The sequence below is a fragment of the Apis cerana genome, linkage group LG13 (assembly GCF_029169275.1).
Source record: "Apis cerana isolate GH-2021 linkage group LG13, AcerK_1.0, whole genome shotgun sequence".
Classification (NCBI taxonomy): domain Eukaryota; kingdom Metazoa; phylum Arthropoda; class Insecta; order Hymenoptera; family Apidae; genus Apis; species Apis cerana.
Window position 1 is genome coordinate 3868815 of NC_083864.1, and position 25146 is coordinate 3893960.

The 25146-nt window shown below is 34.5% G+C and overlaps 3 protein-coding genes and 1 long non-coding RNA gene across 6 annotated transcripts; 2 read left to right on the plus strand and 2 right to left on the minus strand.

Annotated features, from left to right (window-relative positions):
- The first annotated feature begins 141 nt into the window (after nt 1-141).
- LOC107998804 (protein N-terminal glutamine amidohydrolase) lies at nt 142-8761 on the plus strand. Of its 2 annotated transcripts, XM_017058271.3 has the most exons (5): nt 142-356; nt 430-591; nt 4031-4184; nt 4284-4554; nt 4655-8761. In XM_017058271.3, the coding sequence occupies exons 1-5, from the start codon at nt 268-270 to the stop codon at nt 4807-4809; spliced, it is 831 nt and encodes a 276-aa protein (XP_016913760.1). In that variant the 5' UTR covers nt 142-267; the 3' UTR covers nt 4810-8761. The 2 variants fall into 2 exon arrangements, with proteins under 2 accessions (XP_016913760.1, XP_016913762.1); XM_017058273.3 differs by lacking the exons at nt 142-356; nt 430-591 and adding an exon at nt 2916-3232.
- LOC107998805 (isochorismatase domain-containing protein 2) lies at nt 979-2416 on the minus strand. The gene is made up of 4 exons (XM_017058275.3): nt 1925-2416; nt 1633-1776; nt 1370-1555; nt 979-1282 (listed from the first exon to the last, which is right to left on the minus strand). The coding sequence occupies exons 1-4, from the start codon at nt 2051-2053 to the stop codon at nt 1130-1132; spliced, it is 612 nt and encodes a 203-aa protein (XP_016913764.1). The 5' UTR covers nt 2054-2416; the 3' UTR covers nt 979-1129.
- LOC107998802 (uncharacterized) lies at nt 8702-21394 on the minus strand. 2 transcript variants are annotated; one of them, XM_017058270.3, is made up of 15 exons: nt 20109-21394; nt 14137-14455; nt 13705-14037; nt 13381-13628; nt 12444-13280; nt 12095-12277; nt 11802-11994; nt 11488-11726; nt 11284-11411; nt 10921-11191; nt 10614-10830; nt 10382-10507; nt 10094-10301; nt 9766-10011; nt 8702-9699 (listed from the first exon to the last, which is right to left on the minus strand). In XM_017058270.3, the coding sequence occupies exons 1-15, from the start codon at nt 20170-20172 to the stop codon at nt 9592-9594; spliced, it is 3720 nt and encodes a 1239-aa protein (XP_016913759.2). In that variant the 5' UTR covers nt 20173-21394; the 3' UTR covers nt 8702-9591. The 2 variants fall into 2 exon arrangements, with proteins under 2 accessions (XP_016913759.2, XP_016913758.2); XM_017058269.3 differs by having other exon boundaries at nt 11802-11997; nt 20109-21391.
- On the plus strand, nt 14448-16749 carry LOC133667156 (uncharacterized). Its single transcript, XR_009832351.1, has 2 exons — nt 14448-14581; nt 15998-16749. It is a non-coding gene; the product is annotated as an uncharacterized LOC133667156 (long non-coding RNA).
- Nucleotides 21395-25146: the final 3752 nt, after the last annotated feature.

Genomic DNA, 25146 nt, shown 5'->3' on the forward strand with positions numbered 1-25146 from the left:
ATAAAAATATATATATATGTTTCTCTTTACTATTTTTTTTTTAAATTTTAATATATTTATTAATTAATTTAAATTATAAAAATATAAAAAATACTGTAACATTAAAATATTTATTTAAAAAATATTCAAAATAATCGTTATGTAATTGAATCACGTAGTAAACAAATGCGCGGTAAAATATCGCATATATATAAAAAAAACGTATCTGTTAACGGTTAATTGTATGGTTTTGTTGTAATCAATCAAAAAAATTCACTTAATTTAATCATGACAGTATTGAAATTCGCAAAATTAACTGAAAAAGCATTTGTGCCAACAAAGGGATCGAAATATGCTGCTGGATATGATTTAAGAAGGTATGTTTTTGAAATATTTAGGTTAGATAAAATTGCAGTTTCAGGTATATGTATTATTTTCTTTTTTTAACAGTGCTTATGAATATATTGTGCCGCCAAATGGTAAAGAACTTATCAAAACTGATTTACAAATTGAAGTTCCTGAAAATACATATGGGAGAATAGCACCACGTTCAGGATTGGCATGGAAATATCATATTGATGTAGGCGCTGGCGTTATTGATGCTGATTATCGGTGAGTTTAAACAAATTAAATTCTAAATAATATAATTTATAAACAATATAAGGAAATGCAAGGATTTATAGATGTTGAAAATAATTATGTATTTTACAATATAGAATATATTTTATAATAGGATGGATGGATGTGTGATTGTATTATATTTGTATCAAAAATATTGGTATTTATTTATTTCTTTTTTTTTTTTATATAGGGGAAATGTAGGAGTAGTACTGTTTAATCACAGTAATGAACCTTTTAAGGTTTCACCAGGAGATCGTATAGCCCAATTAATTTGTGAAAAAATAATATATCCTGAACTTCAGGAAGTAAATAGTTTAGATGATACAGATAGAGGAGATGGAGGATTTGGTTCTACAGGAAAAAATTAAAATAAGATAATAAAAAATTATTCTTATGTATATTTTTTTACTTTTTTATACAATCATATTCCTATGGGTATTAATATTTAAATAAAAATAATTTCAAGTATAATTTATTTATCATATTATAAAAATACCTCTATAGTGATTTATATAATACAATTGAATATTTATAATTGTGAAACTGGAACTAAATTTGTTTGTTGTGTTGGTGTTTTTACCAAACTTTGGATATTTTTAAATTCCTTATGTTTTGCATCTGCCAACAGTTTAAAAATGACATTCTCTGAAGTAGCTATATGACATCCTATTTTTTTCATTCTCTGTAAAAATTACATAGATTAATCACTATGTTTATAATTTCTTTTTTTTTTTGTTATGTACTAAATTTTTTATTATTAAATTTTTACCTCTAATGCTAATAATCTGTCTTCTTGAGTACGAGAAGTACAGCAATCTGCAACAGTATGTACTTCATATCCATTTTGTCTTAAATCGATTGCTGTATTTTCTATGCACACATGAGTTTCAATTCCAATGAGAATAATTGAATCTGGTTTTTGACCAGAACAAATTGTAGAAAGTTCTTTGTTTATCTAAAAATTATTTTTAACATGAAAATAATATAACATACTTTTTTTTATAAAAAAATATGATTATATAATGATTATACTTCAGGAATACACATGCTAAATTGAGTCTTTTCAAATGGTCCTTTGGCACCAGATATATCAAATTCAGGAATAGTTTTGCCCAAAGCTTTTGGATTTTGTTCAGAAACAATTATGGGAACATTTAAAAGTTTCAATGCATTTATCTGTGGATAATATATGTGATATAATTTATATCTTTTGTAGATATTTTTTATTATCTATGTAATTTTTATAAATACAGTAATAAAAATCTAGATTATCATTAAATTATCATCAAATCATATGCAATATGCATTGTTTATTAATATTTACCAGTTTCACTGAGTTCTGAGTGATTTTGCCAAATTCGTACATAGCTTTAGCGAATTTCTCTTGAACATCGCATATTAGCAAAACAGTTTTTCCTTGTTTTAGAATGGCTTTTGCAGCATTCACTGCCATTTTCCCATAAAAATTGTATAAGAAGAGAAAATAAAATTATTTTATAGTCGTGACAAAGTGAACTAGTTAGTGAGGTTAGTGATGCGATGTCGATGAATTTCTATACTCCAAGCTAACGTTATGACGCACGTGATATTATTCTGTATTATTCAAAGTTCATGGTCAGTCTTAGCTTTACTAACTTTAGATATATTGCACTTAATCGATTTTCAACGAACCCTCTTAATGCGCGAACAACATAATAAAGTATATAAAGATATCATCAGTAATTATCATGCAATATTTTCAAATTTAAAAATTGCTTTATTATATTTTAAATACAATATAAATATTATTATAAATATATGTTATATATATAAGTAAATACTATATATGAAAATATAAATGATTAGTCGGCCATATTTGTATATGCCAAAAATTATACAATTGTTAAAATAAAAACTTGTCATAATCATTAATGATTAAATATAAATGTAAATATGTGTGAAAATATTACATTATACATGAAATAGTATTAACATACATATATAAAATAAAATTTCTTAACTAAATTATGCATAATTAAATTACGAACAAATATTATTGTTGACAATATATGAAAATTATGTAAAACAGAAATTATTGAAAACTTCTATTATCCGTTCTAATATAAATCGTCGAGATTGATGTTTCTGGGACATTAATTAATTATCAAACTATTTAAAAATATTATTTCATGTGTAAAACAAATATATTTATCAATTTATAAAACATTATTTTAATAAATATTGTGAAACATAAAGTTAAAATTACTGATTTAAATCGGTTGATTCGGCGCATGCGCACTACTACAGCGACTCAAGTGCGAGTCGACTATAGGAAAATCATAGAGCAACAGCGACCAGCAGTAGTCAAACAATGTCGTTCCGTGTGGTCGGACGTGTGAGATTGTTTTTCGAATTTTCATAAACTGATCAGATTGATTTCAATCAATTAATATGATGTTCGCGTATAGTTTAATTCAAGAATCATACGTATTTTAACGATTTAAATCAGTGTTAAATTAGTTTATTAAATTGTGTAATTTGACCGAGTTTGTAAACAAAGAATGGCCGGGGAGACTCGTGAAACCGGGCATATGAAGCCGTTGATACAGCTTTTTCCGAAAGCATCAGAGTGCATTTATACAAGTTGTTATTGGTAAGAGTTTCAGCGAGATTTTCTAGATTTTTCTATAAAAATATTGATTTAAACAAATAAACGTGTCATATTGCGGTATATTCCGCGATGGATCGATACATTGCAGTGGTACAGACAGCAGTGCAATGTGCTGCCGCCATCTTTGATATGTATAAAATATCCACGAATCATAGTATACCATTTATTTCGTTTTGAAAAGACCCGCGCATTTCCATGTTCTGTTGATAGATTAGATAGATTTCTCTTTATATTTTTATTAAAATTATATTAATCTAATATTTTTTTCTGATTAGTAATGCATATATACTAGATAATTTATAAGATTCTATTGACAATGATTTTTCTATTTTTCGTATTTTGATTTGCGTGAATTAGCATTGTTTATTTCATAACAAACATATATTTTATCATTCAATCATTTTTTATATATTTAACAATCTCATTTTTGTTTATAAACTTTTTGAATATAATCTTAAGATTTCAATCATGCAATTTACCATCTACATTTAAAAATATTTTTAAATTTATGCATTATTTGTTTATTTTCATTTTATGTTTTGCAATTTTATTTAAACTTTTGTATAATTTATTTATATAATTTATTTTTATGTAAAGTTTTTTTTCTTATTCATTATGATTGAAAGTGATAATTCTAATTATTTTTCTTCTTTTTTTTTATACATTATATTTTTTTTATTCATTCTGTTATATTCTGTTGCATCATATTTGTATATGTTTTATTTGTGTATCTAATTTTTCAAATATGTGCATCTGCAAGAACAAGCTGTATTATTTTAGCGAAGAAAATGTATGGAAGCTCTCTCAAGATGTAGCAACTAGACATGGATCAGAATTACAACATTGTTACGTTGTTTTCGTGAGCAATTCCTGGCGTAGCGTACCGCTTTGGCGACAACGAGCAGGAAAGGACGAGGATAAGCTTGTAGTTTGGGTCAGTTGGAAAAAAAAACGATTAATATCGAAAAAATCATTATTTCTCATTTTTTTAATCATAATGAGTTTAAAAAAAATCGTATATTTGTACTTATAGGACTTCCATGTAATTCTTATTTATGCACCCGATGAAAGAGCGGTCGTATATGATTTAGATAGCGCATTGCCATTTCCAACGCATTTTTGGAAATATGCAATGGAAACATTCAGATCAGATGAAGTGCTGCAACCAGAACATCATAGAAGATTCAGAGTAATCCCAGCTAATATATACTTGCGAGAATTTGCTTCGGATCGGCATCATATGAAACGTGAGGATGGAACATGGATCAAGACACCACCAGATTATCCGCCAATTTCAACATCAAGTACGTTTATTAGATTATAAAATATATAGACTACTTAATCCGAAGGCATTTTTTTTTTTAAGTATATATGTATTTCTTTATATTTTTTCAAATATTTCAGCATGCAAGGACAACTTGGATTCCTTTATTAATATGGATCCGGGAACCGGATTCGGGGTTGTATTAACTTTAGATCAGTTATTCGAACGATTTCATAGGCCACTTGCGAACGCAACAGCTCCTCGTACACCTCATCCGCAACCAACACCAACTTAAGTAAATTTTAAGTAAGTTTTGTCAGGATGTTTATTTGCTTCAATTTCCAATTGTCAAAAAATCAATTGTATGGCCTAAGGGAATTGGTTAGGTGCATGTACTTATCTTTGTGAGCTGAAATATAAGATTAAAATTCGATAATAACATTACTTAAACATTGTTAATCATTCAAAATCGCAGTTTCTGAAAACTGAAATGAATGATAATAGTTCAAAATCGATCGATTCGTTTTTATGAACATTCCTAATCTTACTATAAATTTTTAATATAATTCATGACATTTTTCTTTGATATGTTTGTGATTTTAAAGATTATTTTTTATCTGAATTAATTCGGCAGATTAAATTTATTACTTTATGAAAAAATAATATAAAACAAATAATTGTTTTATATTATTATTTAATTAAGATAAATTATTATTAAATATTGAAGATAAGTTTATGAATTTCAAATATCTTCGTATCTTATTAAACTAATCCAAACAAGGACATAATTGATTCATAAAATTACGAATATGTTAAATGTGTCATATACTTTTTATTCTTGTTTTTAATTGATTTTAATTATGTATCTTATATAACGCACAGGAATGGCACTTTCTTCAAGTGCCGTTGATTACATGCTACAAATTTTGCATAATACTATTACTGTCGAATGCTACGACTTTAATATTTGTATATTATATTGGGAAATCAAAATTTATGAGGGAAGTCTTTGAGAAAATCAATTTTTATAACGATATTATTATTTATGGGCATTGACATTATAATATGATGAAATATATCTTCCAAATTACGATTAATTTCAAATATTTAGTGTTTCTTATCGATTTCTTATCGATTCTATTTCGTTATAAGTTAGTTCTTTTTTATTTATTGTCTTTTCGCATTTTTCAATTTATACTTCGCCACTTTGATCGTATTTTTTTTTATTTTTTTTCTTATTATTAGATATTTCAGATATCCTATTCAGTTAAATTTTCTTATTATGTATCGATTCTCTCTCAGTTTCCTTGTTCTTTGAATCATTTTATTTCTCTTTTATAATCATTGTATAGGTAATAATATTATTATAAAAAATGATTTATGAAAGGATATGTCTTCCCTTTGCTAGATGTACTTATCTGTAGAAAAAATTCAAAAAAAGAAAAAAAAGAAAAAAACGAAAAAGAAAAAAAGAAGAATCATGTTATCTATATCAATATTCAAGTTTACAGTCGAGTGATTTAATCTATCGTGTGTGAATAACGATCGGGCTGTGCTGCATTTTCCAATAGTCTCGATAACTATTTATCTGTTGTATTTCTAGGCTACGCTGATATATTTGTTTTACTCTTTTTAAAAAGTCTTTTTTACAGAGCTTTGTCGAGACCTCTCTGTTGTGTGCTACATTAATCGACCGTATTCCAAGTTTAAGTCATGATTATATATGACTATTCTCGTCTTCATATGTTTTATCATAATGCGCAAATATTTGTCACAGCTTTGCTCTATCGGTGGTATTATCGTTATAATTATTATGTCAAAGACTGATGTATTTACGAAGAATTTCCAAACTCGAGGGAATAATCCCTTCGCCGATATACAGTGGATATACAATATTGACACAGTACGCGATTACGTATACGAACATTAATGAATCTTGAAACAATTGTATTTATCAATTAAACTCTCTATATAGAAAAATAATTCTACGTGAAAAAGAAACGATATAGTCAAATTTTTATATACAGAATCGCGTACTATGCGATCATTTTGTCCGCCTTTGTCTATTAGCGGCGCGTCCAACTGCACAGACGCGAGTAAAGCGCTTATTATTATTGTGCAATCGATATAGTGAGGACAAGAAATTTGCGAAATAATGTAATGCAATTATTACGATTATTGTAATTCTTGTGATACTTTACACTTTCTACTTTGAATACCTACACTATACTTGTCTACTTGTACATAGTATTAATTGATTCTTAATAATCGCGTGTTCGCTTGTTGAAATATAATTTTCTCGGTAAAATTTTAATGATAGTGGAAATCGAATTCTGATTCCAATTTTCCACGCGACCAATTGTTAACATCGAAAGATTATTTTCGAGTCAACGAATGTATTTATTCTTTAGATCACTGGTAACAAATTTTAACAACGAAAACTTGAGAACTTTGATCTTCCAGAAAAAAAATTAGTTCTGTTGTTTTCTATTTCCTTACTGTCTTGTAATCAAAGTACTTGTAATTCTTCTTGAACAAGTTTCCATTATTTTGCAGTGGTATCAAAGTCTTTGAATTAGTAGATTTATTACATAATATTCTCTCTGATGGCGTGATGTTATAGAAAATTTAATCGACAAGCGAATGCAAACAGGCTATTGGATCATCGATTAAACTTAAGACGAAGATCCGACAGTCGCGTTGATAGTTTAAGAGTTCGTCCACTCTTTGCCTTCCAGAATCTTTCACTAGATCTCTTTGTCTCTATCATCGACATGTGTTTTTCTTCAATTCACGTATATCATATTAATTGCATACTTACATACGTGTAAGCAGCCTTATCTGCGACTATGAAATATTTAGCGATTGAATAATAAAATATGGAATCTGATGGATAAAATATTAATATTAATATTCGAATGCATAAATAGAGAAAAATATACTTATACATAAAAGATTAATTTTGAAATAATATGTATAAAAAAATTAAATGGAATGTCTTTAACTTTGTTATCTATAGAAAAAAGAAAAAGTGAAATTTGATTTGGACAAAATCGTTTAAACATTTTGTGTAATGTCTCTATTTTATCCATCAGCGTCAATTGTATGTCAACTTCTAAAGTATGATTAATGAGGCTGAATAGTCGCTTCAATCGGCATTGTATCGTATGTGAAAAACCCGGGACCGATTTTTTTAGCATGTAATATCTTCGATTACCAAAACGAAAAAAAAAAAAAATAGAAAAAAAGACCTAATCTCTTTATGATTGAAGATATTGCTAAATATATCAGAAAAATTATTATATTATGGCAATGATAATTATTATATATATTGTTCACATATACATATATATATATATATTTATCAATATTTCATATTTATTATATTGATATATTTAATTATATTGTATCAATCTCGATACATTGATAAAAGAGAATTTAATTGAAAATGTTGACTTATACAGTTTATCAACGTTTTATGGAATATTCTCTTACTACTTGTCATTCTGCGATATATGTACATATTGTACAAGTTTGAAGGGAAAAAAATCACCTTCTATCACAATATGTTCACAAAGAATTATAAAGGGGAAAAAAAAATCTATTTCTGAACTTCGTCTTTCAAATCTATAATCAGTTACAATAAATGGATGCACTCCGTTTGTATCAGCTTCGAAATTTTATTAATATACTTTTTCAATCTCTACAAGAAAAAAATCATTACACGTTCCAAGGTCCTCTCTCCTTTTCTTCCTCAAGATCTTTTATCTCCATCATTATCACGGAGAATTTCTTTTACTCGTTAAAACAATGAACAACAATTGAAACAAAAATGGCTTTCAAATGGTAATCGAAGTTCAATTTTCCAATAATTTTGATTCCACTTCTTTCTTCTCATCTCGTTTGTTCGATGCTATTGAAATTTTCTTTATTGAATACGTAGGAGTAATTCCTGAGTGTTTGTCGATAACATAAACTTTTTTCGATAACACAATCGACTCTTCTTTTCACTGTATTTCAACAAAATACTTGATGTTTATTGAATTTATCGATAATAAAGATTTAACGTTTTGCTCATTATGCGCACAGTATTTTCAGCGTGTGTTTGATGTGTAATTACATTGTTGAAAATTGTATCTTAGACGTCGGAAAATTGAGAAAAGGGGGGAGAAATAATTACAAACGGATGAATTCTCAAATGTATATTGTATTCAATTTGCAAAAATATATAATGAATAATTATAAAAGTTACATATTCAATTATCGCACTAACCCCGCAACGCGTTACACGCGTTATCGAGTATTTTGTATATGTACTGCCCTTCAATCCTTACTTTTTTATTTCGTAAGGAAATCGTATAATTTATACATAATTTTTTCGCATAATGTTCTTTAGTTATTGGTAAATTTTTAAAAAAAATTTTAACAAATTATATTACACGCGACAAATTGCCATACGTCGACAATTTGCCATAAGTATTCTAGATAATAATGATCGTAAGAGGATGACAATTGGAAATAACTAGAATATTCGTTTAATCAGATTAAAAATTCTTTGCGTATCAAATTGCATCATTTTTTAATCGATAATTATCATTGTATATCCTATGATATAAATAACTAACAATTAAGTATTAAGTTAATTAATAGTTAAGGGGCATTTGTTTTAATACTAATCGTTCGGTATGCACCCTTTGTTTTATAAATTTTTAGAAAACAGCCTGAATTTTTTTTTTTTTAATTTTTGCAGAATATTAGATTATTTCGAGGATAATACTAGGGCAATAAATATTTATAGAATAAGAAATAAGTAACTAGAAGTTAAGTAATATTGAACTTAAAACAAATGCGAACATTGGTATGAACGTACATAGGTGCATTAATTTAATTTTTCCGTTTCTCTTCTTTCCTTATTGTTCAACGAAATACATTTACTATTTAAACAAACTTACGTAAACCAGAGTTTCGATTAGAATCATATCTATCTAAATGTATCTAGATCATTTATCTAAACAAATCTGTATCCTCCTTTCACGGTACGTCTTTATAAAAAATACAACTAAGTACCTCCCGGTTCTCACGTTCGATAGTACGGCCTGTAAGTAGACATCGGAATATTGTTTTTCGATAAATGGTGAACATCACCTTGGTCGTATTCCACGTCATTGTATATTCCGCTTTGATTCTAAAATAGAAGCGTCATTGAGTATCGAAGCGTGGAGAGTGGCATATCGGAAAAGCGAATACTCACTGCCAGGGATGATCTAGACTTTGGTCTAGGAACATGAAAACCACTATTTTGGGGGATCAGATCAGCCCTGTCCTTGTCCTGCGGTTCAGAATCCGAGCTGTCCGGATCTGGCTGGTGTCTCTGTCGTGGTCTTGTCGGAGCTTGAAGTCTCGGCAGTGGCACTGGTGGTGGCAGCGTTCCGTGGATATTGATGGGTGGATACCCGAATACAGCGGAACTTGGCCGCGTTGGACCCATAGGCTCCGTCTAAAGTACGTACGTAAGATTTTGATACATCTATTTCATGAAATATTTCGTTAAATATATAAGTAAAAAAGTTGTTGCTTACAGCGTATACATTAGCAGTCGCCATGTGATCACCAAAATGTGCCCACATGTAGGGTGGCAAATTGGTCGGTGGTCCTTGTTTCACAGAAGCAAGAGTACCTACGGAACCGACCCTTGCCAAAGTTCCTGGGAGCGTGCCAGGTATACCACCTTGGATGTATCCATACACCGGAGAACCAATCGTTTTTTGTTCACGCGACCATCTTCGACTGCGCGTTGAAAAGAGGAAAAAAATTATTCTTAACCCATAGTGGAGAATAAAAATATCTCGATAAAATGTAATGCTTACCTCCACATCACCAGACATACTAGCGTCAAAACTATAATGATTAAAGCCCCTACGGACGCTCCTATCGCCACCCCCATAACCTCCCCGTCGACTTCGCATTGAGCACCGTAATAATTACCGGTGCACCTTTTAGTCAAATATCAAGAGAGAGAGAGAGAGAGAGAGAATATTAAAATTCGAAAAGATCGAATGAGATTCTTTTTATCTCGTCATATATTAATAATTCACTTACGTGCATTGCATGTGATCGCCCTGATAAGAGCACGATCCTCGATTGTTACAATAAGTGGAGGGGCACGAAATGCAAGTCCTACCAGATTCATTAACATCATCTTTATGAGGATCTTTCAAACCAGGATTGCAAGTGCAAGTAAACCCACCCCAATTATTCGTGCACACTGCCGAAGAATGGCAGTCGTTCAATTCGGACGAAGCACACTCGTCCAAATCTAAAAGAAAAAAAAAAATTAAATTCTCTCGATTAATCGTTCGGTAAATTTAATACAAGAATAGAATGTATTATATTTTTTTATATCGACCTTGCAAGTTGGAAATAGATCCAGGGGGGCTGTCCACGTAAAGGGCGCTATTCCCTATATTATTACTTCGTCTGTGAATAACACCGAGCAGATGTCTCTGCAACTCCCCTGCTAAGCTTGGTCTAATTGTTCTTGGCTCGTAAATGAGTTTCAAGGTAGCATTCACAAATACACCTCCTTGCCCTTGGCTCACATCCCCTTGATACACTCCATTTATAAAAGAACCCATATACTCGTCTGAAAATGGTGTCATCGACATAGCAGATTCGATCTGTATATACGTAAAAAAAGAGAAAAGAGTAATCAATTTAATATCCATCGTATTATATCGTTTCAGCAGATATAACGATTAAATTCGCTCACAGCTCGATTTGCCTCGTAGGCCAACGTTTGATACGGCTCGGAATCTCGATCGGTGAATCCTCGATCCCACACGACTTTTTTGTCGTAAATTTTATCCACTCTGATCGACACCACGATGCTAATAATTTCTAAAATTGACGATTCGGTTTCAATCTGATCGAAATGAAGCGATCATACAGTTTTTCGAGGATTTTATTTACGAACTTTTGCACGGCAAAGAATGCTGCAATCTGGCGTATCCTGGCTTACAGTGACACGCAGACACCCCTTGAACGGTGGCACAAGCCTCGTGTTGGCTGATATCACAAGTACTCGTGTCGCCCACGATGCATGTGTCGATTCTGACTGGAGGTTGAGTCGGTCTTCTATGAAACGTCGGCCTTCGAATAGGTCCACTGGGTCGAGGAGTCGCCGTTGGTGGGTCTGGCTGTGCAACCGCGAACCTGTCGAAGAGGATAAACTCGGTAAGTGATTAAAATTAAAGATTAAAAGTGTTCGATATCACGAATATTACCGACCCTGTACCAACAATGGCCGGTGGTTGCGTTCTAGTTGGTTGAGGCTGCGGTTGCACGTGGGTGGAAGTGCGATCCGAATTCTCGAATAAATTCAAATACGTCCTTTTCCCATCGATGCTAACGAATCCTTGGCCCTCCACGGCGGAAGTCAATATCACATCCGAATTTCCTCCGTTTACCGGCACTCTAACACCTTCTGATCGAAGACGAGGAGGAGGAAAACGAGATCGTGGTAAAAGTAAAAGTTTTCTTTTTTTAAATCGATCGAAGCGTTTCTTGATCAAAGTGTTTACCTGAACTTCCACCGCCAGGACCTTGAACAGCCGAGACCGTGACATCAAAAATATCACCGAGAGGTGGATGTCTTGGTGGCGCGTAAGGTCGTTGAGTAGCCAACCCTTGAGTCCCCGTGTAATCCAACGTATCGTCAAGGACGATTCCAGGCCGGGGTCGGTAAGCATAGCGATCGGTAGGGGCTACAAAGGGAATTAATTGTGCATGACGGATTGCCGGTCTTCACAAAGCTGATTAATTAAGCATACTCGTTCGTTCGAAGCTGCGTGAGGAATTCATTATAGATTGAATGTAATATTATCTTACAGAATGAACAAAATTTCACGTGCACCCGAGCGGATTTCCTACCTGAATTCTTCGAGAATGTATTGCTCGCAGGGGTATGGGCTATACTTTTCTCCGCGGTCGACGATGCCTTCGTGAAAGTCGGAGAAGGTAAATTCTCCGTCGGGGTTGGAATGCTCGTCGCGATACTCGTGCTTTCCAACTCGGCCGATTTGCTCGGTTGCAGAGCAATCGTGCTCGACGTAACGTTGCTCGAATCATCATCGTTCGTCGATTGGACGACACTCGATTTCGTTGTCGTCGATTCGATTATCTGGACCGACGAACTGGTTTCGATGTTCAACGTCGACGTGGAATAAGATTTCGTCGATGTCTTCGATATGTTCGCCTTGTTAACCTTTTCGTTGCTCGCGCTCGACCCTTGAGAGTTACCGATTTTCGAACTCTTCGTAGGTTTGATCGCAGGGATTTCCAACGGAATTACAGATTTCGGAGGGTCCTCGTGCTTCGTCAGATTCGTCTCTCCCGTCACGGATGTCGATGCATTTTCTTTCGAAGGAGCTTGATGCTTATTCTCTTTTTTTGCCGAATGTTCGGATTCGGCAGTTCTCTTCGTCGAGTTCTCGCTCGTTGCTTTTTCCGTGCTGTTCGAATCGGCTTTAACCTTTTGGCCATTGTTGTTCTCCTCGTACCTTTTCGTCGCATTTTCTATATTATCGTGCGTGGTAGCTTCGCTCTGATCATTTTCCTCCTTCTTCGTGGTAGCTTCCTCCGTCGATGGTTCAGGTTTCGGATCGATTTTATGTTTGTTCTTGTCGGCCTGCTCCTTCTCCCGATTGAGCACGGAATCCGTTGCCGGTGGCAATGGTTTGTACGGAGGAATCGGTCGTCTGTTTCCACCTAACAGTTTAAAATAACAGCGGCGAAGTAACGAAAACCGACTACTCATTGCGCAGAAAAATTAGAGGTAGATAATATTTAATAAAAAGCCGATATTTACCAGGCCGATTCCAAGTCCACGGACGATTTCCTTGAGGGACAATTTGCTCCGGCAATGGGACCCCGTTCACGAAAGGTCTGATCGGTCTTTCGGGTGGCAGTTGATTGATCAACGGTCTGTCGGGTGCCGGTGGTTTTTCGAAAGGATAGGGATGATCCGGCGGAGGGGGTGGGTTCATCCCAGGAGTGTCGAAATCGGGTGGTAAAGGTGGAACGTCGGAGATCCTCGGCGGACCCCTGTTGTTGATCCTAGAAAAATTCGATTAAACGATTGACGGACGGTAAAACGATATAGTATCGGATAAAAATCGGGAAATCGCGATACCTAGTGGCTTGAATCGGCCTCAACGGCCTCACCGTATTCGCGGCGACATTCACGTTTCCATTCAACAATTTGACAATGCCCGTGATTATGTCCTGTATGTCAGGATTTGCTTGTCGGCCTGGGGAGGCAGTCTGGAGAATGGGCGGTGGGGCGTGCTCGCTATAGATCCTCGGGATCTCTTGGCGAGCTCGTCTTTGTTGATCTATCGCCTGCAAATACTGTGCCTGTTGGTTCGACACTCCAGTCAGTTGATGGGGCTCCGACAAGAGTTTTGCTTCCTGCGGAGCCCCTTGTCCTTCCCCCGACATGGACTCGCTCGTTGTTGGAGATATGCTGTCGGAATCGTTGCAAACGTTTACTTATGCTTTACGAGAAATTCTTAACGTGTCTCCTTCCTTCTTTGCAGAAAGAAAGAAAATTCGACCGACTTACTGGTAATATTCGCCGGGCTTAACTTCGATGTTGTTTCCATCTATGTGATCCACGTGTTTCGAGGATGTTAACTCGTCGATGGACTCATCCTCGTGCCTGGTGTTCCGTACCTCGAATCTCACCTCCTCTTTGTCGTAATTATTTATGCTTTTCGAGCTCTCCAGTTGAAACGCAGGAGCAGTCCTTTGGAAACTTGGCGATTTATCTCGATGGAACGCGTTCGATGTTCTTTCCGGCCCCGTGTACGCGCTGCCGCTCAGAATCATGTCTTCTTGGGAGGAACGAGAAGACGTTGGATCGTTCTGGATAGCCGAGACACCTGTAGGACAATAGGATCCGTGAATAAACCGTTTCTACGTTTCATCGTGGATAAAAGAAGAAGAAGAAGAGGCGGTGATTATTCTATAGAAGAAAATGGATAATTATATCGGGATATTAAAGCGCGGTGAGTCTTTTGTCTGTCGCGTGAGAAAGACGTCGACCATTCAACGAAGATGAAATAATTTTTCCAACGGTACTCCTTTCCACCAGTTCACTCCACGGTATTATTATTCGCTTATTTTTGTTCCTCTCAATCCTTTCTCATCAACGATCTCCCACTCGTGTTCATGTTTCAATGGCGATCGATCCTGAGTAGAATCCTGTGTAATTGTTTCCTTGGATCGTTTCCTTGGATCGGAGATTTGCTCGGATCGGTTTGCCAGTATGCAAGAAACATCGCGTTGTCGATAACCATAAGGAAGGGTCGAGAGGAGTGGCAAAAAATCGAGAAGATCCATTGGCGATCGGGAAGGGAAACGGTACTCGAACGGTTGACATTCTCGAGGCTTGGTATCGAGTGGTTTGACCAACCGTGGACGTGACGCGTATGAAATTACCACTACTATCTCCCTCCTCTCCTCCCTTCCCATCACGCACCTTCGTTCTTTTATCACGAGTGGATTCGAAAAAATGGTTCATTGACCATCGGCTGTTTTTCCGGTCAGGAGAGTCAATTACGTCGCCAACTTAAATTACACATTGTAACGCGCACGTTACATTCGGACAGATCCTTTGATCTTCGTTGGCAGTTTTCACGGGTTTATGATGCGATCAACCGGTTTACGACCGACGGTTACGATCATCCCCTCAGGATCAGGATCTCGTGCGTTGTTCCTCGAGTATTTTCGACTATTTAATATTACACAGCTTTCACGTGCTCGTTCGAACGTATGCGCGATTCACGCGTTTCACGCTTATATTCGCGATTCGAGCTGCATTGAAATTTGTTCGGTAGACGGGACAGAAACAATAGGAAATTTCTATATGCAACAATTCAACGACGCGAGAAGCAATTTGAGTGAAACTTTAAGCGAGGCCGTCAGTCCGATGTTATCATCGTCGTTTATGTAGATAACCATCGAGCGTGTATTGAATCGCGTGGAATCAGCTGGAACACTGACCGAGATAATTAAATAGTTTCGATCGATAGCGCGCCACGAGAAATCCACTCGACTGACTCGAAATGCGATCTTGTCGAAAGCATTAGGCCGCGAACGACGCGTTCGGCTTTGTCCCTCGTAGAAAGTGTGCATATTATAGTATCATTTTCCTCCCAACTTTTTCCTTCTTTTCAGACCTTTCACCGTCTTCCACCGACTGTTTCGAGGAATACGCCAGAGTCCACTCCCGAGACAGTTCCTCTCGTTAACGGGATAATAAGAGCAACGATCTAACGGGGTCTCGTTCGTTTCGTTAAAGGGAATCTCTGGTTCGAAGGGTGAAAGAAACTTTTTTCTTCCCTTCTTTTCCAATTCCTCGCAATTTCTTCTTTTTTTAACTCGATCTCAATTAATATTTCTAATCTTCGGTTTGATTTCAGGTTCCACGACCGTGCAATTGTGGATTGTGCATCTATCTGCGGTATGTAAAATGAGGAAGAGAGGCAGAGAAGAAGAAGAATGGGTAACAAGATAATATATTCCCGAAGAGGGAATCGGTGTATACAACCTGGATACATCGCTTTTTATTTATCGTTCTTTATTTTTATTTTTAATAATAGCTTTTCCATAATTTATCGTTTCATAGATCGTTGAGTATAGTTCTCCGTTAAGATATTAATTATTCATCAGCGAAACAGTATAGTTATATATCGTTCGGAAAGCATAATTTTGACTTGGACCCATAATTTTGTTTCGCGATTAAATCGTAATTAATTCGGGGAAGATCGATAGTTTCTGCACGATAGTATCAGCAACGATCGCCAAATTCCGTTTCTCACTTGCTGCGAATCGCAACAGTTATATCGAATATATACGATGTATCGCTAATTGGTCATTAAGAGGAGTACGAAACGACGCGATTTTCAAACGTTGCTTGCTCGCAATTAAACATCGTTCTACTCGTCGAGCATCGTGCCCCCGATGTTTCCTCTTTGATTCCAACAAAAACATTACAAAGATATATACAACAACGCATAAAATAATCCATCCACGGACGAAATAATATTTTTCAAAAATTTTCATGACAATTCCTCTTCTGACACGATCTTATTGCGATCTTATCGTTTAATTGTACTCCAAAGCGGTCTATTTGCAATTTAGCTTTCAAGCATCATTAAACGAATTATAAAGATATTACTGTCTTAACTATCGTGGCACTAAAATTGATAACTGAAGTTTCATTGAAAGATCGTGTTCGTGATTATAGTTATTCCATTCCGTAGTTTATCGTTCGATGATCCATCAATTTATCTACCGTATCATCAAAGATCGCATGACCGATAGGGGCTATACATTTTATATCTAGTTGAACTAGTTACAAAGTTACATGTGTGCTACCGAGACTTTCGTTTCCCATTTGGATCGTGGCATAATATAAATAATAATTACCAACACTTGGGTTGCATGCTGCGAACGAGTAACGGTGTTCACGAACACCATAACCTTGCTAACGTGAGAGGATCGGATAGGGATCCCGTGAGAATGTAGGTGAATTGCATGGTTGATTCTGTCGCAACGAACGGAATGCGATCCCTCGAGTTGGAAACTCGAGTTTGCCCCGAATCCTTGGAGAGCTTAAAAGCCTCCCTGCTGCGCTCGCCCGAAGTCATTGCCCGAAATAATTAGCGATGCGTTCTCTCGCTAATCACTCTTTTGCAACCATCGTACTTTTACTTCGTTAATTAGTAATCCCACCTTTCCAACTTTTTAACTTTTGACTCTTAACTTTTCATCGCGATCGTGGCAAAAAAATAAAATAAAATAAGAGAAAATTTCGACTGGCTCGTTTCCTTTTGAAGCGATGCTCTCCGTATGGGGATTAAATTATCTGCTGCGATCATCCGCGTACGAGAAATTGCCGATTATATATATCAAAGAGATTAATTTCTTTAAGGGAATTAGAGAACACGATCGTGGTACGAAGTCCGTGGTAAACACCGGCGCACGGTTTTACGAGGTAACGAGGTAACATAATTCTGTCTCTCATGCAAAACGTTCGTAAAAAATATTACCGGTTCTGGATACCTTCGATTGCATCGCGGGATATGCGTGTAATGATAATATTTGCCAACCGCTGGATTGCGGTAATGGAATCTCGTTGGATTCATTAGGATTCACGAGGATTCTCCCATTTATACCACGTATTTTCATTCCGTCTATTTGGAATAATATCGGCATATACAACGAAGGAAGGAAATCGATTAAATCCGAACGAAACTGCAGGAAATCTGCAATTTCGAGTCGGTGCGTGGAACGTGCGTGTTTGAATAATGTGGCCAGAGTCGCGTGTGGTGTCGTTTGACCCCGTGACGCAATTCTAACAGTGTCTAGCACGACTTGGAATAAAAAGAAAGAAACGTCGAAGGGGTTTTGGAATCCGTGGAAGCGTAGACGGAGAGCTATGCGCCGTCTCTCGAGGCGGTAACGGCAGAGTTAACGGTACACCATTCCAGCCCAATATTTATTCTTTTCGCTGGTAAACGTGACATTTGGTACCCTCGCTGCCAGATTCGACAGGTGTCCAACGGTCCATTCGATCTTCCACGTATTGGTCAAGAGTTAGTTAAATCATTGTTTCGATATTCCGATAATCATTCTTCGTGATTCAGCGTCACTTGACACGACCGTGATGTTTTTTCATTAGTGATTGATACTCGAGGTTAATTAAACGAGAGAAAGGTTTTTTCGTTTATTTTAAATGCGAAGTAGATCGTAGAACGATCTGATCGATTTTCCAAATTGATACGATCCAAGGTTTTTTCTTGACAAGTGTTAATTGCTTTTCTTTGAAGGATATTACCAGGAAATCTTCGTTTCCTTTTTCCCACCCTTCCCTCCAAGATGAAATCTCGAATGACAAATCAATTGACTTTCTGTTCCACCATGTGCAACGCGATTTCGTGACACTTTCACAACTAACGTTGTTGGGCGAAAGTCGAGTGACGAAACTCTGTTCCGGATACGTTTTCTTTGTGTCGTTTTACATCCGTGTTAGGACGTTAAACGATGACGTTCATGCAAATTTCTCTCATTGCGAAACGTTAAGGTGAAAAAATAAAATATAATTTTCGATTAAATCGATAAATTATTTCGATTGACGACTCGTGAATCATTAAGTCTCGTACCGAAAAATGTAATGTAATTTGCATAAGTCAATCAACTGTCAAATCTAAATTTATCGATTAATTTTCGATTTCTATCATCAATTTTTTCTTTTATTTCGTTATTTATTTATTTTTAATTGCTCGATTTATCACGGACGGCGATTAAAGATAATAGTGAAAAACAATAAATAATAAAAGCATATGTTTTATCGATCCTTTAATGCAGTCACATTAGACTGGGACATGGAAATCTCGAAGTAACAGGTACGTGCCAGTAACGTAAATGCACGTCATGTTTGCAGCTTTCTCCTCTGTCGCTTCTGAAACACGGTTGTGACATGTGTATTTCGTTTTATAGACGACGATAGACCTCGAGATTTCATTTCATTCTTTCTCTCCTTTTTTTCTTTTTTTCTTTTCTTTTAATTAATCGTGTTTTACTAATGCAACGCGTTCAATGGAAAAACCCGATGAAATTCCTGGACCGTGCAATAAGCTAATTATCTCGAACTTTACTTTTAAATATTTATAAGCAGGTTAACACTCGGGTCATCGAACTTTTGATTTTTCTTTTTTCCACGATATTGAACCGGCTGGCTCTACATAGTTTGTAACTTTGCATTGCATTTGCAAGATTATCATGATAAATTGTTCATGCACTTCGTGTATCGATATTAGCTAGAAATGCAACCGGATGTACACCTACTTACACATCCGCATTCAAAGAAATAAATTCCTCGTTATCGCTTACGAAGAATTGATATTTTTTTTTCTTTCTTTCTTTAATTTTTATTATTTTCTTCGACGAACTTATCTCTCGTACGATTTCGTAAAATAGTTGTTATTGAAATGAAGATAGTGTTTTTTTTTCTTTTTTTTTCCTTTCTTTCTTTCTTTTTTTTTTTTTTTTGATCTTGCCATTGGAACGTCATAAGATTTTCGACAGAGGTCAAGATACCGGTTTAAAACTCGACCGCACGTGGCCGCTTGACAAGCCCATGGAACAGGTTCGCGTATTAATTCGTCGAATATTTGCATCGTTTTATGGTTAGCTTTGATTGTGGAGGTTAGAATCTTTACTTACACTCGCGGGCGATTGCATGGAAAAAAATTAGACATCCTGAAAAACTCTATTACGATGGTTAACTATCGTCGAAGCGTTGTACACGAGTTGTGCTCGAAAATTGCGCTCCCTCCTCAATGGAAACCAGGAATTATATTATTAATTGGAACATCAAATTATTTCAGATAAGATAGATCCTAAATTGTTTCGGCAGGAAGTTCAATCTCCTGGATAATTACAGTTAGGGATATAAAATTTTAATTAACGCGCGTCGTAAAACCTCTCGATCGTTCTTCCTATTACAGTGTATCCATCCATACTTACCTAATAATAGAATAATTTGAATCGACAAGGTCACCAGGACCTTCCACTCCGTGTGCCCTATCATCCTTCGATTCCTTTGGCTTGTCGCTTGGGCTACTCGTCCTGATCAAGGTCAGGCTAATGGTCAAGGACACTTTGAAGGACCTCCTCAAGAATGCTCGTGGCTTGACCACTCTTTATCGTTGCAAAACGTGCCACGGTACCAGCCGATCGCCGCCATTTTGGATTGCAAGCCTATGCCGAGTAAAAACGTCGGGCATCGTGGAAACATTAATGCCCCCGTCTCACCATTCTTTCCTTTCCTCCTCTCTTATCCTTCCCCCCCAATCACTTTTTTCTTGTCTTTTATTCGGTCTCGCACTCTCGCGCACGCCGCTTGACCTACTTGGCCGCGGATAGGTCCGGTGTACTCGTCAGCTTTTCGGCCAATGTGGTATGCCGCCGATCTTCGTCGCCTTAATTTCACTATTTTTTACGCCTGTTTCTCCAAGTTTACGCTCCAGCTTTTTCTCGCAATTTTTCGTCTATATCGTCATTTGTATTTCGTCATAGCCCTTGCGATGCGGGCTGATGTCGTACGAACATACTCGTTATGTCCTTATTATAAGCGGAAAGTTTCACTTCACAAGATCGAAGATTTAAAAAATACCTTCTCGAAATTACGAACTTAACTATTACAGTTCGCGAGTTTAAATGTCACGCGATTCTCACTTCGAATATTTTCTTTACGAATAAAATGGAAGTTTATATCTCGGCCTCTAACTTTTCTTTGAGATTTTTCTTACGTAGTTTTTAACGCCGTACACGTGTCACAGAACTGCACTGATTTTTTTCGTACATTATTGAAATTCAATCGCACAAACCCGTTGGAGGAGTGTTATCGATATTTTGCACAAAATTCGCACTCGTCGACAGGATTATTCGTAGTAATTTATTCATTGGGTTACGATCCGATTTATCGTTTATCGGATATATGGTTTCGCGTTACCGTGAAGCAATTGATTGAATCGGTATCCTGGTAGAAGAATTGGAGAGCGAATTGGTGGATACAGAACGAAAACCTTCAAGAATTGATCGAGTTTCGCTCGAAGTTTGCTTCACGGTCGTTCACACGGGACTGGCTTACGATGAGGACGGTCATACACGGTTTCTCCCACTTTAACTATGCCATGCTACATTATGGTGCACTATACTACACTCTTCTAAAGTATACATCACCTCTTCGTGGCTTGTTTCCACCATGCTGGCTTCCACCGTCTACCCGATTCCCTGCTCTCCCCCCTCTCCTCTTTAAATTTCTCTCGCCATCCTGCTTCTTCTTTCTTCTTTCCAAACATGCTCTCCTTCACGAACACGTCCCTTCTTCTTTCTCCTTCTTCCCCATTTCGACGGCCGACCGTACCTCGACCTACCTTTCGATTCTTTCGGGATTCCGAACTTCCCTCGCGACCTCGTGCATCTTTAAATTCGCATTTTTCTCCTTCTCCTTCTCGTCTACTTTCCTCTCTCGCTCGTCCCGCAACTTGTCGAGCAAAACAAATCTCTCCGTGCGGTTTCTTATCATCGAAATTGCATAGAAAGCGTCCATTTTCAATCTGCACGCTGTTTTTTTCTTTGAATTTATCTCTCTAAATGAAAAACGTAGTCTTTCCTCCGAGGGAGAAAATCATAGGAAATAGTGCGTCAATTGAACGACCGATTTTCTCAGATGCGGGTAATTGTGCAAAATGCGTGCGTGTGTGCTCGATTTTCCATCACGAATAAATAATGGCATTTCGTAAATATTGATATGTAAATATTGATATTGAAATTAATCGTTCATCGAAGATAGAAGTTTATCTTAATAGAATGTTTCGATTTATTTTTTTTTTGGAATAAAATATTGATTTATATCAACGACAATGTTATCCCCAGATAATTATTGCTAATCAAAAAGAGTAAATTAAGGCGATTATTATGTAAAATTTTGAGGATCTATTAGCGATCTTCAAATGTATTGAAATAGAATAAAAAGAAATATATTTTACGTTTGTAGCAACGATCGAGCGATTCTTTTGGAAAATTTGATGTTAATTTCGCAAGATGCTCGATCGTTCATAAGGGAGCTTGCTTTGAAAATATCTCGATCATTCTTCCAGATCCAGATATAACGCTCTTTCGTATTGTACGACCGCGACCCTTCATTTTCTTCCTCTTCGTCTCTCTTCTTCCTCAGTATGGTAAAACCAGATTGGAATGCGCAAGGCTACCTCCTCGATCAGTCGAGCAACATTGATCTTCGAGGCGATGTATGCTGCCGCCTCTGAAATTGCATCGTAATTTCATTCGCCATCCTATTAAAAACTTAATGATCGAATCCGTACAAAAATTCAAATAAGCACGAATTGTTCGATTTGGATATGTGTTCGTGCTTAAGTTTTCTCTCGTTTTCCTTTTTTTCGTTCTAGATAAAAATTTTTTTAAGGTTTCGTTTAAAATTCATTGAGTGCATTGGTCGAGCAAAGTCTGCTTACCAATTGACCTCACGTAATACGGGCGCACCTTTTCCTATCTTCGAACTTTGAGAAGCTTAGTGGGTTTGTCTTCGTTGTAAGCGTATAGAGAATTAAAATTGCATTTCTGTATAACGGGTAGCCTCTTGGGCAAGTATCCATGAAATTACTCGGTCAGTAACTCGTCCTCATCCGGGATAGAATAATAGAATGAAAATTATTTTTATTATTCCCATCGGTTCGAAGAATTAGATATAGTTTAAATTTTATTATTTTAGTTATTTTATTCTCTTAATATTTTCAAATTTAATGATACGATCATAATCAATCAGTTTTATTTCGTTAGATGTATCTATGAAAATTTCTGATTTTTATGTCATTTTATGCCAAATAACAATTTATAATGTATATGCTAAATTTCTAGTATTCAGAAAAGTTTTTATTGTTTTTTAAATAAAGAATTGAAGAAATATTAATTAAACTATTTGATATTTTTAATATAATATTTATATATATTTTAAATATATCGCGTAGTGCTTTTGCTTTCCAATGCAATTCTTTTTTAAAAAATAATCATAATACTAAATTGTAGATTTATGGAAATTTTTATGTTTTCTGAAATGCCAATCATGCAAGAAATCAGTTCTATATTTTAAGTCTCAGTCACCAAGCATGGAACGGATCTAATATTCAAGATATTTTCTTGTTCTATATCCGGAAGGCTTAAAGTCTCCTTACCAATTTATATCCCTTTATTTTTAATGTTACCGATTTAGCGGGATGTAAAATTTATTGGTAAAAATATTAATTTTATCATAAAATATAATGGTAAAGAAAAGAATTTAACATTTAAAAAAATATAAAAATTTATTATATATTAATAAAATATCAAAAAATTTATAAATTGTTATATATATTAGAATAACATAAAATTTTAATTTAACATAAATTACAACTTGTATTTAAAATTTCGATTGACCACTATTAATCAAATTGGTTTAATTAATTAAATAAATTAATCTCGTAAAATAACATTTAAAATTATAAGTAAATCATATCTAATTTTAATTTATAAAATCGATGTATCAATTATTATATTTATTTATCGTATTATATTATTAAAGCCTTAAATCAAAAATAAAGATTTAAAAAATATTAAATTATTAAGCGATATAAATTCATTTAATATTTAATTTAATCCACCTTTGTGTAAAATAATAATTAGAATATTTTAACATAGATATAAATTGGAAACTAATATTTTAAAACGATAAATTTAATTTTAGTTAGTAAAAATATATTTTAATTATTAAATTTATTGTCGTAATGAATTGTTAAATGCATAAATTAATGTAAAAAAATCTAAAAATTGCTAAATTATTAACCATTATATTCGAAAAGTCATTTTGAAGCACCGGCGAAGAACGTAAATTACCGCCGATCTTCGAGCGCGACCTTTTACATATAAATATGTTTAAGTATAAATACAAACCTCGAACTCGAAATTATTTCACGTCGAACCTCCGTCGTGGATAGATCGAAATTGTAATATTTCATTTAAATTACTATAATATAAAAGTAATTTTTAATTATTTTTTATCAACATTTAATATTGTTGTAATTATAATATATTATTTAATCATTTTACTTTCTAATAATTATTTGTTTATTCATTTATATATTTGTTAATTTAAATATTTATTTATTATTAATTTATATTTTTATTTTTTAAATAATTCCTTTTTTATATTTTTCAGATTTTTCAGATTTAATTATTTTTATATTATCCTTTTTTTTATTTATCATTTATTACTATATCATTTTATTTCATATTAAATTTTTTTTTTATATTTTATTTTTGTATCAAAATTTTTTTTATCACGTTTCTTAATATTAATAAAAAGTCTTTTTGAATTGTCTTTTGTATTATAATAATATTTTTAAGTATTTAATTATTTGATCTTTATATTATTTTTTTTGATGTGATTTAAAATATGAGGATGATAAATAGAGGTTTTAAGAATTTGAAAAATAAAAATTTATTTATGCGATGGTAAGAAACATTCTGATTTCTTGTACGATTGGTATTTCAGAACACCATATTCCATAAGATGATAAAACAGGTTCCTTCGATAGATAATTTGATTTACAGTTTTTTTCAATCGGTATATATCGAAACTTTTGAATATATTTTTCAAAAATTTTTAAGTTCATAAGAATTTAAATTGATCGTAGAAACGATTGATTATGATACGAATTTCCATAGATTTAAATTTACAAAGATCGTAAATCGTAATTCTTGAAATTTTCTTTTAATATTTTAATTCTTCTCCGAAGAATTGAGAAGATATTGAGAATTGGTGTCAATTGAAAGAAAAATCATTTCCTCGTAAAATATCATGGAGGAAAGAAACACAAGAAAAGAAACGATCGGAAAGACGAGATACGAAAATACAAGGTAGCATCGGATACCGACCCAAGAACAGCTAATATGCCGTTTTATCCGTGTTTTTCTATGCAACGCGGACAGGATACGGCTACGTTCA

Excerpts from the sequence above, each read along its gene's own strand:
- LOC107998804 (XM_017058271.3), top strand. The coding sequence starts at position 268 with ATGACAGTATTGAAATTCGCAAAATTAACTGAAAAAGCATTTGTGCCA. Across the intron at positions 592-4,030 it reads GTTATTGATGCTGATTATCG|CGAAGAAAATGTATGGAAGC; the intron begins GTGAGTTTAAAC and ends GTATTATTTTAG. Across the intron at positions 4,555-4,654 it reads TCCGCCAATTTCAACATCAA|CATGCAAGGACAACTTGGAT; the intron begins GTACGTTTATTA and ends CAAATATTTCAG.
- LOC107998805 (XM_017058275.3), bottom strand. The coding sequence starts at position 2,053 with ATGGCAGTGAATGCTGCAAAAGCCATTCTAAAACAAGGAAAAACTGTT. Across the intron at positions 1,556-1,632 it reads TTAGCATGTGTATTCCTGAA|ATAAACAAAGAACTTTCTAC; the intron begins GTATAATCATTA and ends AATAATTTTTAG. Across the intron at positions 1,283-1,369 it reads ACAGATTATTAGCATTAGAG|AGAATGAAAAAAATAGGATG; the intron begins GTAAAAATTTAA and ends TAATTTTTACAG.
- LOC107998802 (XM_017058269.3), bottom strand. The coding sequence starts at position 20,172 with ATGATAGGGCACACGGAGTGGAAGGTCCTGGTGACCTTGTCGATTCAA. Across the intron at positions 14,456-20,108 it reads TCAAATTATTCTATTATTAG|GTGTCTCGGCTATCCAGAAC; the intron begins GTAAGTATGGAT and ends ATTGTCCTACAG. Across the intron at positions 11,192-11,283 it reads CCTACGAGGCAAATCGAGCT|ATCGAATCTGCTATGTCGAT; the intron begins GTGAGCGAATTT and ends ACGTATATACAG.